The sequence below is a fragment of the Rissa tridactyla genome, chromosome 13, assembly GCF_028500815.1.
Source record: "Rissa tridactyla isolate bRisTri1 chromosome 13, bRisTri1.patW.cur.20221130, whole genome shotgun sequence".
NCBI lineage: Eukaryota > Metazoa > Chordata > Aves > Charadriiformes > Laridae > Rissa > Rissa tridactyla.
In genome coordinates, this window is record NC_071478.1 from 9,186,110 (window position 1) to 9,201,097 (window position 14,988).

General features: G+C 41.3%; 1 protein-coding gene across 14 annotated transcripts in view; it reads left to right on the forward strand.

Annotated features, from left to right (window-relative positions):
• Positions 1-162: 162 nt before the first annotated feature.
• LOC128916898 (E1A-binding protein p400-like) overlaps positions 163-14,988 on the forward strand; it is a 51,549-nt gene continuing 36,723 nt past the window's right edge. For 12 of the 14 annotated variants that reach the window (XR_008469084.1, XM_054219099.1, XM_054219100.1 and 9 more), the window contains exons 1-10: positions 163-273; positions 2,006-3,359; positions 9,490-9,577; positions 9,998-10,105; positions 10,796-11,175; positions 11,412-11,714; positions 12,474-12,659; positions 14,088-14,228; positions 14,336-14,414; positions 14,682-14,734. Coding sequence is in view for 13 of the 14 variants with exons in the window: in XM_054219099.1 (XP_054075074.1) it covers positions 2,037-3,359; positions 9,490-9,577; positions 9,998-10,105; positions 10,796-11,175; positions 11,412-11,714; positions 12,474-12,659; positions 14,088-14,228; positions 14,336-14,414; positions 14,682-14,734 (2,661 nt within the window). In the remaining variant the exon portion in view is untranslated. The remainder of the gene's footprint in view (positions 274-2,005; positions 3,360-9,489; positions 9,578-9,997; positions 10,106-10,795; positions 11,176-11,411; positions 11,715-12,473; positions 12,660-14,087; positions 14,229-14,335; positions 14,415-14,681; positions 14,735-14,988) is intronic. The other 2 variants (XM_054219105.1, XM_054219110.1) reach the window with 1 other exon arrangement.

The window sequence follows — 14,988 nt, forward strand, 5'->3', positions numbered from 1 at the left end:
TCCTGTCCGTGCAGCGCTCCCGGTCCCGACACGCAGCCCCCCACCTTCCCGCTGCCGTTCGCGACGCGGACCCGTGCCGCCAGCGGTCCCTGCCCGGGCCCCGCTCGGCCGCCGCCGCGCATGCGCGGGGGGGAGGCGGCGCAGGCGCAGAGCGCGGCGGGGGCGGTGGCGCGGTTTGTCTCCTGCCGGCGCTGGTAGCGGCTGCCGCCGCGGCCGCCCCCCGCCCCCGCTTCCTGCCGGGAGCGAATGGAAACTCCGGCCCCGCCGCCCGCGGTAAGTGGGGCCCGGCGGGCTCGAGGGGCCGCGGGGGGCGGCCGGGACCCACTCCTCCCCGCCTTACCCCCCTCGCCAGCCCCGCAGGCCTCGGGCCCGAGGCCCCGGCGGCACCGGTGCTGGCGGCGGCCGCGGAGGAGCGGGCCTTCCCCGCGCCGCCGCACGGGGCGGGCAGGGCCGGGCCGGCCGCCGCGGAGAAGGGAGGGGGGGGGAAGCGGCCGCGCTTCCCGGGGCGCTGCCCCCGTGCGCCTCGGCCGGGGAAGCTCCGCGCGAAGTCGGTGCGGCGGGGCCCGGCCGTGCGGGCCGCCGGCGGGGCTCGGTTTGGGCACACAAAAGGCGGTCCCGTCGCCCGGGGCGGGCAGGGGCCGGCGGCGGCCCGCTGGTGACGCTTCCTTATCAGCGCGTAATTAATTAAGTGTTTTCACTTGGGCCGTAAATGTTAGCGAGGTACAGGTAATTAAAATAATAAGACCTTGTTACTGGCGATAGGTGATATCGTTTGGATCTTAATTATTCGGTATCAGCGCTGTGAAAGGGTCGCAATACCGCGAAGTGTTGCGGTATTATTAAATCTTTCGGAAACGTGCCTCTGAGGAGCCCACGGTCCCTGTGCCCTCCCGCCCCGCCGGCCCGAGGGAGGGACGGAGCCCGAGCCCGGAGCCTTGCCCCGGGGCGGGAGGGGAGGTCTCCGTCCCCGGGGCCTCGCGGGCGGCTGCAGGTCGCCCAGGACGGCCGTGTCCCCTTCCCCTGCCCCAGCGGCAGCTGAGGAGCTGCTGCCGGGCGGCAACTTCAGCCAACTTCAGAGCTAGGAGCAGAGACACACACTTGTGCGTCTGTTCGGCCTGAGATACCAACTGTTGTTTTCAAAATATGAGAGAGATTTGGGGAAAAAAAAAAAAAAAATCAGGTTTCATTTTTCTTTTGCCGCTATTGCTGTGCAACACCCAGCGCTGCATCTACCTGTCAGTGCACGTCAGGAGAATTTTTTTTTTTTTCTCGTTGATTGAAATACAAACCCAGAACATTTTGGGGGTTCTGGATAGCTTGGCTCAATAAACAACACTTTAAATGAAATGCAGATTTGGATTAATTCTCATCTCTTTAAGGGGTTAGTGTTCTGAAGGAAAGAGATGGTAGAGTTAAGTGTCAGGTACAATACTTTTTCAAACATCTAGATGATTTGGTAGGGAGAGTTTTCATGACGCGTTTTTTCTTCAGTAGCTAGAACAATAAAGTTGAATAGCCTGCGTTCGTTTTTATCATAGTTTTAGTTATTGTTGAAGAAACCTACTGTATATTTTAAGCTCCTGTTGTGTTTTCAAGAACGTTGTTTTAAGTTTTAAAAGCACTGAAACACTGTGAGTGTAGGTGATGTAGAAGAGTAGATGCTTTTGCTGTTGACTGTTCATTTTTGGAGTTCCACAGAAAGGGGAAAAGTTTTCCTTTTTAAATAATTTTTAGTCACTTTAACTAGCTAAGAGGATTGTATCATTTCTAAACTATTCAATAGCATTTTGTTAGCTAGAGAAGCATATAAAGGATTTAAGTGAGCTTTTGTGATGATGAGGATTTCAGATAATTTGACTGCTGACATAAAACATTTTAAGTAGCTGCAAAGACAGCATAACCAAGCTCTTACTACAAGGTAGTACTTTTGAATAGTAATTAAACAGTTTCAGTTACAGAAATATTTTTACCTTCCTTAAATTGCTGTTTTTGTGTATTTCTTTAGAGTGTATGGTAAAAAACCTAGAACAGTGAGAATGCACCATGGTAATGGTCCTCAGAATGCCCAGCGCCAGCTCCAGAGGTCCAGGTCCTTCACGGGCAGTGAGGGAGAAGAGCAACAGGCAAATTTACCCCAGTCCCCCGCAGCGTCTTTTGCACCTTCTGCAAGTCCGTCTGCACCCCAGTCCCCCAGTTACCAAATACAACAGTTTATAATGAGTCGTAGTCCTGTGGCTGGGCAGAATGTGAACATCACGTTGCAGAACGTTGGACCGGTCGCTTCAGGAAACCAGCAGATAACGCTTACTCCACTGCCAATCCCGAACCCAACATCACCGAGTTTTCAGTTCAGTCCCCAGCAGAGGCGCTTTGAGCATGGATCCCCCTCATATATTCAAGTCACGTCGCCGCTGCCTCAGCAGGTTCAGTCTCAAAGCCCTACACAGCCCAACCCGGTGCCAGTGCAAACGTTACCAAGTGTTCGGGCAGGCACTCCAGGCCCCGGCTTGGGTATGTGCAGCCAGAGCCCTACCAGAGGATTTGTAGACGCTAGTGTGCTTGTGAGACAAATCAGCTTGAGTCCTTCAAATGGCGGACACTTTGTGTATCAAGAAGGACCGGGAATTGCACAAATTGCTCAAGGAGCTGCTGCACAAGTACAGCTTCCGTCTTCTGGGACACCCGCTACGGTAAGGGAACGCAGGCTTTCACAGCCTCACTCGCAGTCTGGTGGCACCATTCATCATCTCGGTCCTCAAAGTCCTGTAGCTAGCGGAGCAAATATGCAATCTCTGACTAGCCCGGGCCATATTACGACGACCAGCTTGCCACCCCAAATCAGCAATATCATCCAAGGGCAACTTATGCAACAGCAGCAGCAAGTGCTTCAGGGACAGCAGCTGGGTAGACCCATTGGATATGACAGGACTTCTGGTGGATTGATAGCTGGAGTTGGAGGACCTAGTGCATTTGGAATGACTTCACCACCTCCTCCCACAAGTCCTTCTCGGGCCACTGTACCACAGGCGCTGTCGAGCCTTCCTCTTACTCCTACAGTTAATACGGCAGTGAAAAAACAACCCAAGAAATTGGAGGAGATTCCTCCTGCCAACCAAGAGACTGCTCAAATGAGAAAACAATGTTTGGATCATCACCACAAGCAGATGGAAATTCTTAAGGAAACTTTTAAGGAATGTTTGATCGAACTGTTTTTCCTGCAACATCTTCAAGGGAATATGATGGACTTTTTAGCTTTTAAGAAGAAACATTGTGTTCCGCTGCAAGCATACCTGAGGCAAAATGACTTGGACCTGGAGGAGGAAGAAGAGGAAGAACAATCTGAGGTCATCAATGATGAGGTAAGAAATCCCTTGGTTAACGTTTTGGAATAAAATCGTAGATGAAGTTGTGGCACCTGGACTGTGAAGTATTAGAGAAAGTGACAGTACTTGACAAATCGTTTTTACTTGATGAGGTACAGCAATTAGTCTTTAAATAATTGGTCTGAGAGAATGCAGTTCTGCTAGGTAGTGTGATGCGACAGCTCGGTTTGAGCATGCCGTTAGATTTATGTATTTAAAAGAAAAGAACAGAGGGGTGAAAAGAGCTTTCACTGTCTTAGTTAGTATATAAGCCAGCACGCAAATAAGGATGGCATTGGTGTGGAAGTTGTTTTAAGCTATCAGAATGAATATGAATAGGAATCGCAGATTAAATTTCTCTTACTAGACTAAAACAAACCAAAAAAGAATGAGCAAGAAGTCTGATAAGAGGTTAACCTCTGTTTGACTCATGTAACTTGTAACCCTAGATGTTATTGAAGTTCAGGGTTGCTGTGGCCAACAAAACCCCTGAATTAATCTAATTACTCAGAGAAAGCATGTGAATCGTAATGTTTATGGGTCCGTAGTAATGAATCCGGTTACTTAGGCCGTTTTAGAGCTCTGTGGATGTAGTGCTGTCTAAATGATTAAAAAATAGCACTTAGAGACTGGACAGTAACAAGTAAACTTCGTTATTTATGTAAAGCTGTAAAAGTACTAACTTGAATTCACCGTTTATTAATGGCAAAGGACTTGAAATAAGCTTGCCACCGCTAGATCCTGAGCAACTTTCCCTGCACGTTTGCACCCACTCGTGTAGCGCTCAACCTGCAGCACCCCTGGGTGCTGGTGCAGCACCTGCCTGCAAACCTGCCTGGCCACTGGTTGCGAGAGGGTGGATATGCCCCATGCCCCTGCATCACTTGGCACTCACAAATACCTTTTAAAATTTGTAAAAATATGCAAGGGTCTATAGTTGCCAGTTTGTAAAGACCCAAACCTGTTATGCAAAGGAACTCGTAGTGCTTTGAAATATCTGTTAGAAATGAGTGTCTTCAGAGAAAACTGATGACTCTGTTAGGTGTGAACTTTTAGTGATCAAATCTTCAGCTGGAATTTGTGGGAAATTTTAACAGTATATCAGCTGAAATTGAATTTTTCATTGTTTTGTAGTCTAAAATTCTTGACTAGGAAAAAGGTATTTCTGCTTGTGATAGTTATTGATAATTTTGAAGGAATCATTTCTTTCTATACGTAGTAACATAAGAGATAGCCTGTTATTGTAATTTATTGACAATGGATATTCAATGATTTATTTTTTTCACCTGGTTTGTATTTTGTCAAATTGTTTAGGTGTTCTTGTTGGGTTGCGTGTTTGTCAGTTGAAATACCAGGTATTTTTCACTACAGTAAGCACATTTTGAGCGACCTTTAGCGGGTGTAAATCGTATAGGTTCATTGAAGTCAGTCGCGCTACTACAGTTTACATCAGTTGAGGCTCTACCCCTCGGTCTCTCGGGTTTGGAGTTCGCTGTACTTCACTGCCTTCTCGTGACGGATCGTCTTTTGTTTGTGAAAGCCGCTTGTCTGTCTAACTGCTGGAGAATTTTACAGCAGAAGCCTTTACATGTTTTCAAATGATGAATCCTTTTGAAAGATTAAGCATCTTTTGAGTATGTTCTTTCTTTGTATTTTTTTTGTCTTCCTCTCTTTAATTTCCCCCTCCCCCCTCTTTATCACTTTCTGCTAAAGCAACGCACTTCATCCCTTGCCTGGAAAGGTTGATCCCTTTGGGAGTTCAGGGGGAGAGCGAATGGTGGCTGTGCTCATTGCTTAAATAAATGTTGGAGCTTTCTTAAGTTCAAACTGTCTGTCATGCTAATTCGTTGTCCGTTAGGAGCAGCAATCATTAAGTTTAAAACACTTTTATGTTAACTGGATTTAAGAAAAGGTTTCCAGTGACGAGAAGTCACTATAAATAGTCAAGGCCGTTCGCTGTTCTATTAAAAGTGAGACAGAACTCTTCAAAAATGGCCTGTGTTCAAAGCGAGCTGTACTGATGGTGGTTTAGTTATAATCCCCTCTTCAGCGAGGTACCACCAGTACAAAATGAGTGTGTTGAACAGTACAAGCAAACAAAAAAAAAAAAAGAAGAAAAACTTTTAAAAAGAAAATGATTCTCCCTTCTTTTTTTTTTTCCCAAAATATTTCTCTCAGGTAAAGGTTGTGACAGGAAAGGATGGGCAGACTGGTACTCCTGTCGCTATAGCAACCCAGCTTCCTCCAAATGTTTCTGCTGCTTTTTCATCCCAGCAGCAACCATTTCAGGTACTTTTCAATGGTTCTAAAATGTAGTTTCATCCCAGATTTTTTTTCTTCATTCAGATTTGATATTTCTTAGATGAATTAGAGTTTTCCCAAGAGCCCATCCCTTATCATCTAAACAAAACAGAAAAAGAACCTTTGCAATCTTCAAATGCATCAGTATTAATGAAGCCTGAGGAAGTTAAATCTTTGTCTGCAGGTTGCTGGCTTATTTCATTAACTTTCAGCTTGAATGTTTTCACTTTGGTTTGTTTGTCTTTTGTTTCCCTAATGCATTTGGTTCATTTGTGCATTCCGCATAGTGATAATATGGATTCTTTTGTCTGTGGCATTGTAATTGTGGATTTCTTCTAAATTTCTTTTCTTTTTTCCCTTATCTATTAAAGGTTTTGAGTATGGCTAAAGAAGGTTTTGGATTTGCCTCCCCTGAAATGTTATAAACAGCAATAATAACCCTCTAACACAATTTTTTTTAAATAACTAACTGGTTTCCATTAGCTCTACCATAAACGGTGGGAAGAAGAAACTGAAGTGCTTGTTTTTATTACACAAGTTCTTTTTTTCATTTTTCACTTTTCTTTTTTTTTCTTTTTTTTTTTGCGTGAGGGAATATTGAACAAAGAAATAAATGTGATAATCAATTAAAATTTTGGTGAATCGGTGATACTGTAGCTTTTTAATTCAGGCTAGTATGGGTTTATGCAGCTGCCTTCAAATCTGTGCTACCCAGACATCATTGCTTATATACCCTGAGAAGTCATATAACTTAATTCCTCTGCAACGGAAATATTTACTTTTTAGCTCAATCATGTACGTACACTTGAATAGCAGGTGTTACAGGGAGAATTACTCTGCTGTACCACGGAAGCTGTAGAGTCTGCACTGCTTTCATCTAGGTTTTGGAAAATGGAGAGTTAAATGAAATGTAAACTGGGCTGTATTCCTGTGTATAACAAATGAGATGTTCGCTGTGATATTGTACAAACAACTTGCATAGTAAAGGGGCTTGCACGGAGAGCTCTTTGTTATGGCCATTACTGACACGGCTTGCAAGTCTCCCTGGGTAGTCAGGCTTCATCTATGTTGTCTAAAACATGTAATAGTATATCAGGTTATTTATCGTAGTGATTTGGGTTATCATCAAGCTCTAGTACTGAAGTACGTTTGAATTACACCATTTCAGAACTGTTTCAGAGAAACTACCAGGTACAAAACTCTCTGTGTAATTGTGATATTACCTTTTAGCACAGACTGTTAAAGAAAAGTATAATCTCTTTCCATCAGTCTTTCTCTTTGTTTATAGAGAAATAATGTGTCCCGATCAGCATCATCATTCAAATTTGAGTGCGTAAGTGCAGCACACAGAATGATTATTGCGTGTGTGCTGTATAATCATGACCTCCGGAGAACTACATTATTTTAATTAAAGTTAGGACAGTTTTAGTCTAGTATTAGTGGTGTGTGACTGCAATTTATAAAGACGTAATATCTTTGCTCTTTGAAGCGTCTGGCCTAAATTATGTGGTGATAATGCAGACAGCTGGGAGGCATACTCTTAAGAAAATGTCAGTCAAAAATCCTAAAGTAGAGACGCAGCCTGAAACAGTGAGTATGCGATCATCCAGGGTAAGAGCGCTGGTGAAATAAATGGCATTTGAAGCAGAGTTTGGAGAACATACTTTCTTAAACTGATGTCCCAGAAAGCATTTGATGCAAGTGGGACAGAAGCTGAATTTGTTAATTCTGTAGCATTGTACAAAATAAGTTTTTCTGACTTACTTTGAAAATTCTATAAATGCCTAAGTGTATGATGCTCTGCCAGGCACTGGCTGTTGGACTTGAAATCTACTGCATGTCTGCCTTGTGTTAAGGCAAACATTTGAAAAGTTAATCCATATTGAGTGTGAGATGGCAGTGAACCATGACCATTAGCGATGAATATGAGTCTGAGATTCTTAAACCCAAAATTCACATCTTAATGGCTGTACCTGTATTGCTAGAGTGGCCACAAATGCAGCAAAGAGATTAAATGTCATTAATTCCTAGCTATTGATAGAATTGAGTGGCATGAGATGTATTCAGCTCAAAAAGGAGGGTTTGAACTTGGTCATTTTAGGTGACATTGGCTGTGTTTATTAATACCATTCGATGAAGCATTGAACATGCAGGGTTGTGACTGCTGCAGTTTATTTCCATGCTGACTGGTGTTTTCTTCCTTAGGCTTAATTTACATTGGTAGAATTTCTATTAAAAATCAGAGAAGGAAAGACCTGTGAATAAAGTAGAAGATTCTTTTGCGAAATTGCTGTCTTTGCTATGTTGTCATAATAAATTCCCGCAATGTTTGCAAACGCTTACTGTACATCGATACGGCAGAGGGTCTCACCAATAGCAAATGACACTTAGAGAACTTGAATGTTAAATTAGCTCATTTTCCAGGACATACAGGCATACATAAAGTTCATCTTTGTATTTTCTGATAGAATCTTTTAAGCCCTTTCTTTGGACTCTTATTTTCATCGTAACAAGTTTCATAGTAGAATATTGGGTATAGCATGGCTAAATACTGCGGAGAACTTAAAAATGCGACTTGGAAACTTGCTGAAAAGAACTGGGCTTGCACAGACACTGGCGGACATTAATAAGTACTCAAGTAGTGATGAGGGCCCAAAGAGCATGGGAATCATCATATACCCAAATTTGTTTGTTTCAATAATCCCATTCGTAAGTCTACCATCTGAGTTTGATACTGAAAGGATTATCTAGGATATGTTGTCTGCCATCATTGCCAATATTAATTGTAGTAATTTTAAAATAAAGTTTTCGTGCACTATTTAATCCTACTGAAGCTAAACGCCCTGTGAAGCTGAATCAACCCCTTGTGATTTCTTTTCCATCTCAACATCAATGGTGCTTTTCCAGGTTTGTTAATTCGTAGTTGTGTGATATTTATCCTCAGACAAAATGTCTAGTAATTTCTGATGAGCTCTGATGTCACATTAGCCTTATGGCAATATTGTGTTTCTCCTCATCGAGTTCCTTCATGGTACTCATTTTGCCAGCTGTGCAGACAAGTACAAGTCTAGCATCTGGAAAACTGGAACTGGAACCTGCGTAATGTGGCTGAGGTGCTTTTATTCCACCTTCTGAGTCTTAGCAGTCCTTCCTGAAATATTTCAAGGCTAACTTCTGGTGCTCTGTCTTGAGAATGACAGTGGTGGAGACTGAATTAGGCTTAAACTGTTTTCAGGATGAGAGTTAGTTTGTGCGTTACTGGTGTTTCACACAGACTGAAAAGGATGAGCTTCCACAAATGTATTGACTCTCATTCCTTACTTTTGTGTCTTCTTAGTTATGATACAGTTTATGCGTAAATTCTCTTTCCTCATCTAATTTCCCTTCTAATTAATCCTGTAATGAAGTCACAATGTTTTTTTTATGTCAGCTTTTTATTGCAGCTATGTACTGTATGAATACATCACTTTTGCATAATGTTGTAATGAAGTCAATGATGAAGGATAATACATTAATGAAAATTTCCATTTATTAAAAAAAATTGGGCAAGTTTATAACTTTCTAAAAAATGTAGACATGTATTATATATAACCACCTTCATCGGTTTATTTACTCTTTTAAAACTTAAATTCAACAAAGAGTATCTCTGCATCGTGGACGTCTAAAACTTGCAGGCAGATATTGACTGGTTCTTGTTTTCTTCATTGTGCAACTGCGCTGAAGGATTTGTTCTGTGCTAGCCTCTGTAGATGCATTTGTAAATTACATGTTGGTGTTAGACTATCTACAGATTGAACTTTTGTGATTTGTTTTCTTTTCCCGATAGCAAACGCATACAGGGACTCCAGTAACGGGGACTGTGAACACCATAGAAATTGAAGCTTTTAAGAGACAGCAGGCGCTTGCACCAGCAGGTATGTTCCGCAGACAGAATTTCACGTTGGTTCCTTTTTTGTTTTTTCCCGAACAGTTAACGGAGCCCACTGTTCTGTAACTCTGGAAATACGGTTTTGCCTCACCTTGGGAATTGCCAAATCCTTAGGACTATCTATTGTGAATGGTGCTGTGCGAAGAGTGCACTCCACTCACAATATATAGGCCTGGGTTTGGCAGGCATGGACACTGTTAGGTTGATTGTTCTGGCTAAGAAGATTGGAGATGGCCAACTCGAAGTTAGAGGGACTCTGCCCTTGGAGCATGTTCTTCATAAATGCTACACATGTTTAGTAGTCATAGCTTTCTGAGCTGATGTTGGAATCATGTGTAGTAGTTTGCTTTGTAAAATTGAACCCATTCCATTATACCATGCCATAAATGGAATTTGAATATCACAGATTCGTCTAAGAGACCACGAATTGAAGTGGGCCGTCATGGGATGGTTTTTCAGCACCCGGGTGTGGCTTCAGGAGTTCCTCTTCAACAGCTAATGCCAACGGCACAAGGTACTGTGTCACCACATGCCAATTGCACATTAATTTAACAAGGAGATGTTAGTGATGGGACTAGAAACTTGGGCTTCTGGCCTTCCAAGATCCTAGTCTCACCATGCACTTCTCCATGTAAATTAATACTTGGTATGCAATGCCTGGTTTGTTTAAGGAGCTGAGTGACGGGCTCCAAAGGTGCATGTGGGCATGGAAATACGTCACAGGTGCTGATGCAAAATGGATAATCTGAGAATTCTGGAACTGAGCCAATGATTTATGAAAAGGAAGCCTCCTAATTTGCAACACCATGACAAATTTTTATTCATTAGTCATGCTCTAGAATATGTGTTAGAGTGAATGTGTTAAGAACTAAATATTATTTAGACTTTATGCTGTTATTTTAGGTTAAATTCCATTAGCTCACCAGTTTTTTTTTTTAAGTGTAAGAAATTCAGAACACATACAATGACACTTTTTTTTATAGTTGCTGTGCTCCAAATTTTAGTTGCAGTCCTGTGCATGAAATACTTTGTTTATTGTAATGGTGATTTATTTTGTGATTGTGATGTGGTATTTTCAAGTGATGGTGTCTTGTGGCAAAGTAAGTAACAAATTAGTCTATTTGCAGTTGATTTCCTCTTTGTATCAGTAAAGAGCATTTGACGTTTTAATTTCATCTGTGCTGTGTTTTCTCTTGCTTTGTAGGCGGAATGCCTCCCACTCCTCAAACCGTACAGCTGACTGGACAGAAACAGACTCAACAACAGTATGACCCCTCTAAAGGCCCTCCCGTGCAGAACGCCGCGAGTCTGCATACACCGCCGCCGCAGCTGCCGGGGAGGCTGCAACCCACGAACGTCCCCATGACGTCTCTGCCGGCTGCGCTGCAGCTTTCACAGCAGCAGCCACAGGTAGTGGAATCTCCGGCTCAGCCTCAGATTCAAGTGAAGATCCAGCCTCAAAGTGTGCCTCTGGCTTCCGCCCCGCTTCCAGCGCCGCTGCAACAGCAGGTGCCACCAGCAATCCATGTGCAAGGACAGACAGCAAACCAAGTGTCGCAGCCACAAGCTACAATACAGCAACAGGTATGTGAGCTTTATTGGGGTGAAAATACGTTTGTTTCAACACCCAGTGAAATCTTAGATCGTTATCTTATTGAAAATGCATGAAATATGTTAGTTTTTTAATCCTACTGAACACTTAAGTCCATTCCTTATAAAAATTCAGGTTAAATTAAAGTCCACATTATGTTCTGCCGTAGCGTAGACTAAGACAGTATTGAATCCTAAATTCATCACTAACAAATGTGTTTCTTGGACAGACTGTGACTCTGACACGACCATCTGCAGATCCTGCTCAGACTTCTCAGCGTCTTACGGCAAATACACTACCGCCTACCTCATCTGTTGCGCCAGCGACTATCTCGGGCACAACACCGCCTTCTACATATCCAGTACAAACAAACAGGACCTCTCCAGCAACTAACAAGTCTCTGTCCCCTATTGCATCAAAACCCCCAGGCTTAGCAGTAGCAGCAGCACCTAAAACACAAAGTCCAGCTCAGAATGCAGCAGTATTACCACAGGACAACTCTCAAGACAAGCTTGCTGAGCAAGTAAAGCTGGTAAGATTTTTTTTTTTTTTTTGTCTTTTTCCTGAAACTTAAGAACAGTTAACACACAACAATTAAAATGAGCTATGTGTTTGAGTTATGAAGATGGGCTATTTTTCAGGGGAGTGGGGTATTTGTTGTTTGGTTTTCTTTTTTAGTCTGCTTTACATAATGAGTTTTGCTTTTATGGGCATTCAGAGAAGTTGAAGATGCACTGGTCTTCATACTGTTGTTGCATTCTTTCTATTATATTGATTCTATTTGCTCACTTAAGGTGACTGCAGCCGTATTTATTTTTATAGCTAACTGCAGATGTTTTGCGTATTTAACAGGAACATCATAGAGACTTGTCTTTTCACAAAACCAAGCAGTATTAATAATGAAGATACATTTATCTTCTGTGGATAAATATACATACGCAATTTCAATTTATAAACAAAACCAGAATTATTTGGTTGCAGTTTGCATATGTCTTGGAACTTGTTTTTTGTGCTACCCAGTGAACCTTTTTTAACCTGTTATTTAGCAAAATACTTCTTGCAATACAGGTTGAAGTACTGTGATTCTCTTTACGCATAGGTTCAATTTAGTCCAGTAATTTTTTTATTGATGCAGTGTTCAGACTTGATTTTTGTAATGCGTGTGTCATGCCGTTACACCTCTTTTTGCTGTCAATTATTTTGATGGAGTGGGAGCAAATATTATTTTTCTATTTGGCTACTGGTTTGGGTACATTCTGCAGCTTCATTGTAACTGTATGTACTTTTTAAGGAAAATCAAATCCATCAGCGAATAGCAGAACTGAGAAAGGAAGGTTTGTGGTCCCTGAGGCGACTGCCTAAACTCCAAGAGGCTCCAAGACCAAAATCGCACTGGGATTATTTGCTGGAAGAAATGCAGTGGATGGCAACTGATTTTGCCCAAGAGAGAAAGTGGAAGATGGCAACTGCTAAGAAGGTACTTGAAAAACACTTTTTGACTCGCAACAATTGATCTTGCTATCACTGAGCTTGGTAGCAAAGCTATTTAAATGTTCTTTTTCTACAGATAGAAGTGATGGAGAATGTAAGGCACCAATTTTTAACTTAGATGAGAAGCCCTGTTGTCAGCTTTGGATATTCTAGCATTTGAAACAGACTAGATAATTGTATTGGATAGATAATTTGTATGGATGCAAATAATAGTTTTGGATTTTGTGTCTTTTATTCCCCTGGAAATCAAATAGCTTGTTTAGGGGACCCAGTCAATGTGTTGACCGTGCCATATTTAAAAAGTATGGCTACTGTGCCTGCCTCGCAAGTCAGTTATTCCCCCTCAGTGAAGAATAAATATAGAATTTTGTAAATAACTTCCATTGGGTGTGGTTGTCTGTTTAATTCTTTTTTCTTAATCTCAGAAAAAGATGAAGGAGAACCCATGGAGTTCTAACGACAGCAGTGGAAACATGGTAGAGAACTGTTTCCGTAGCAGAAGAGAGCAGCACAGTGGGAATAATTAAGTCAGTGATGGAATGAAAACATGGGGAGGTGTGAGACGAAATATGTAAAATCTGTTTATTTACAATAAGCAAGAGTTTTCTATGGATTCTAGCAATGTAGTACCTTCTTTTGATACATTTATGACCCGTTTGGGGTAATGAAGAGAGCAACTGAAGGTCATCAGTTTAAATTGCCATGTCGTTTTCTATTGTATATTCTGAAATGATGGAAACTCAGAACTCTCTTCCTTATAGGCAAAGTATTGAAATAGGTGTATCATTTTGTAAAATGAAGATCTGCATTTTGAATATAATTTAAATCTGGATTTGAAGCTTTTATTCTATTTGTGGCCAATGGTAGGTTTTTAAGAATAGGAGAAACAGGAAGGGCAAATATGAAATGATCCTTCCTCTGGCAGTATGCTTCGAACTTCTGGAAGTCAGTGTTTTAGGGACCTCCTGAGCTAAAGGTTGCAATCAAGTCAGTCTTTAACAGCCATTGACTGATCTTTCGCTCGTGTATGTATGCTCTTTTTGAACTCATTTTACCTTTGGTTTCTGACGTTTTGTGGTGTGATCTCTGTGACTTCATATGTGCTGTCTGAAAAAAAGTCTTCTTTCATGTGTTTGCTGCTAATTTCAGTAGGTTTTTTTCTATTTTTTTTTTTGTGTTGAGAGAGAGTAGTTACCTACTTGATGGCTTAGTTGTAGTTCTTGTATTTTCTTTTTCCTTCGAGTTTCATGTCTGTTGTTTTCCTGGCATGGTAAGACTTAGAAATATTGGAGGTAAGTGCTACGTGTGTAAGGCTATGGTCAACATCTGCCTGCTGATAACCACTATAACCTTAAGAAACTCAATGATGCGTATGTTGGGGTAACGTAATTCAGTATCTCTCATGGTATTTTAGATGGTAAGAACTGTGGCTCGTTATCACGAAGAAAAGAAACTTAATGAAGAGCGAGCTAAAAGAGAAGAACAAAACAAACTACGGCGAATTGCTGCATCAATTGCTAGAGAAATAGAATACTTCTGGTCTAACATTGAACAGGTAAAATACTGACATATTAATACTTGTGCAAGTCATACTGTTTTTCCCATCTTCAGTAATTTACTTATAAAATTTAAGTGCTTTATGAGACTCGATTTACATTTCAGGTTGTTGAAATAAAACTGCAAATTGAATTTCAAGAGAAGAGGAGAAAAGCTTTGAATTTAAAGAGAATTTCAAGGAAAGGTAATTGTATTCCATTTTTTAAGAAATCCAGTATAAATTCTGATGCTATTGTTTTATGTAATTTCATTCAGTGGGGTTTAATCTTGTTGGTGATAGAATTGTGAGATGCTAATAATAGGTTGTGAACAGAACTGAACTATGAGTTCGAGGTTTTTTAATGGTTTTGTAATATTTCTTGTGGTTTATGTTGAATGCATTTAAAAGTTCACGTAAGAAACATAAAATTGCTAAGCGACTAATGCATACATCAAGTATGTAATTTTTCAGGTAAGGATACAAAATCTGCAGATGACCTTTTGTTGGAAAAAGAAAGTGAAATGGTAAGTCTTTCTGTTTCTTAAAAAAACCCATCAAATTAGTTTAAATATGACTATCAGTGTGAAAAAGTTTTGATTAAAAGTGAAATGTTTTCCTTAAATACATGGTGATGATAAGCAGATTTCTGGGAAGTTACTGACAATAGAATGTATTGTCATAAGCACAAATACCATTTTTTCTGGTTACAAACCACAACTTTTAACGGGGAAGTGGATTGCTGTTGATATGTGTCTTTTAAAGGAAGAATTCGTAGTCA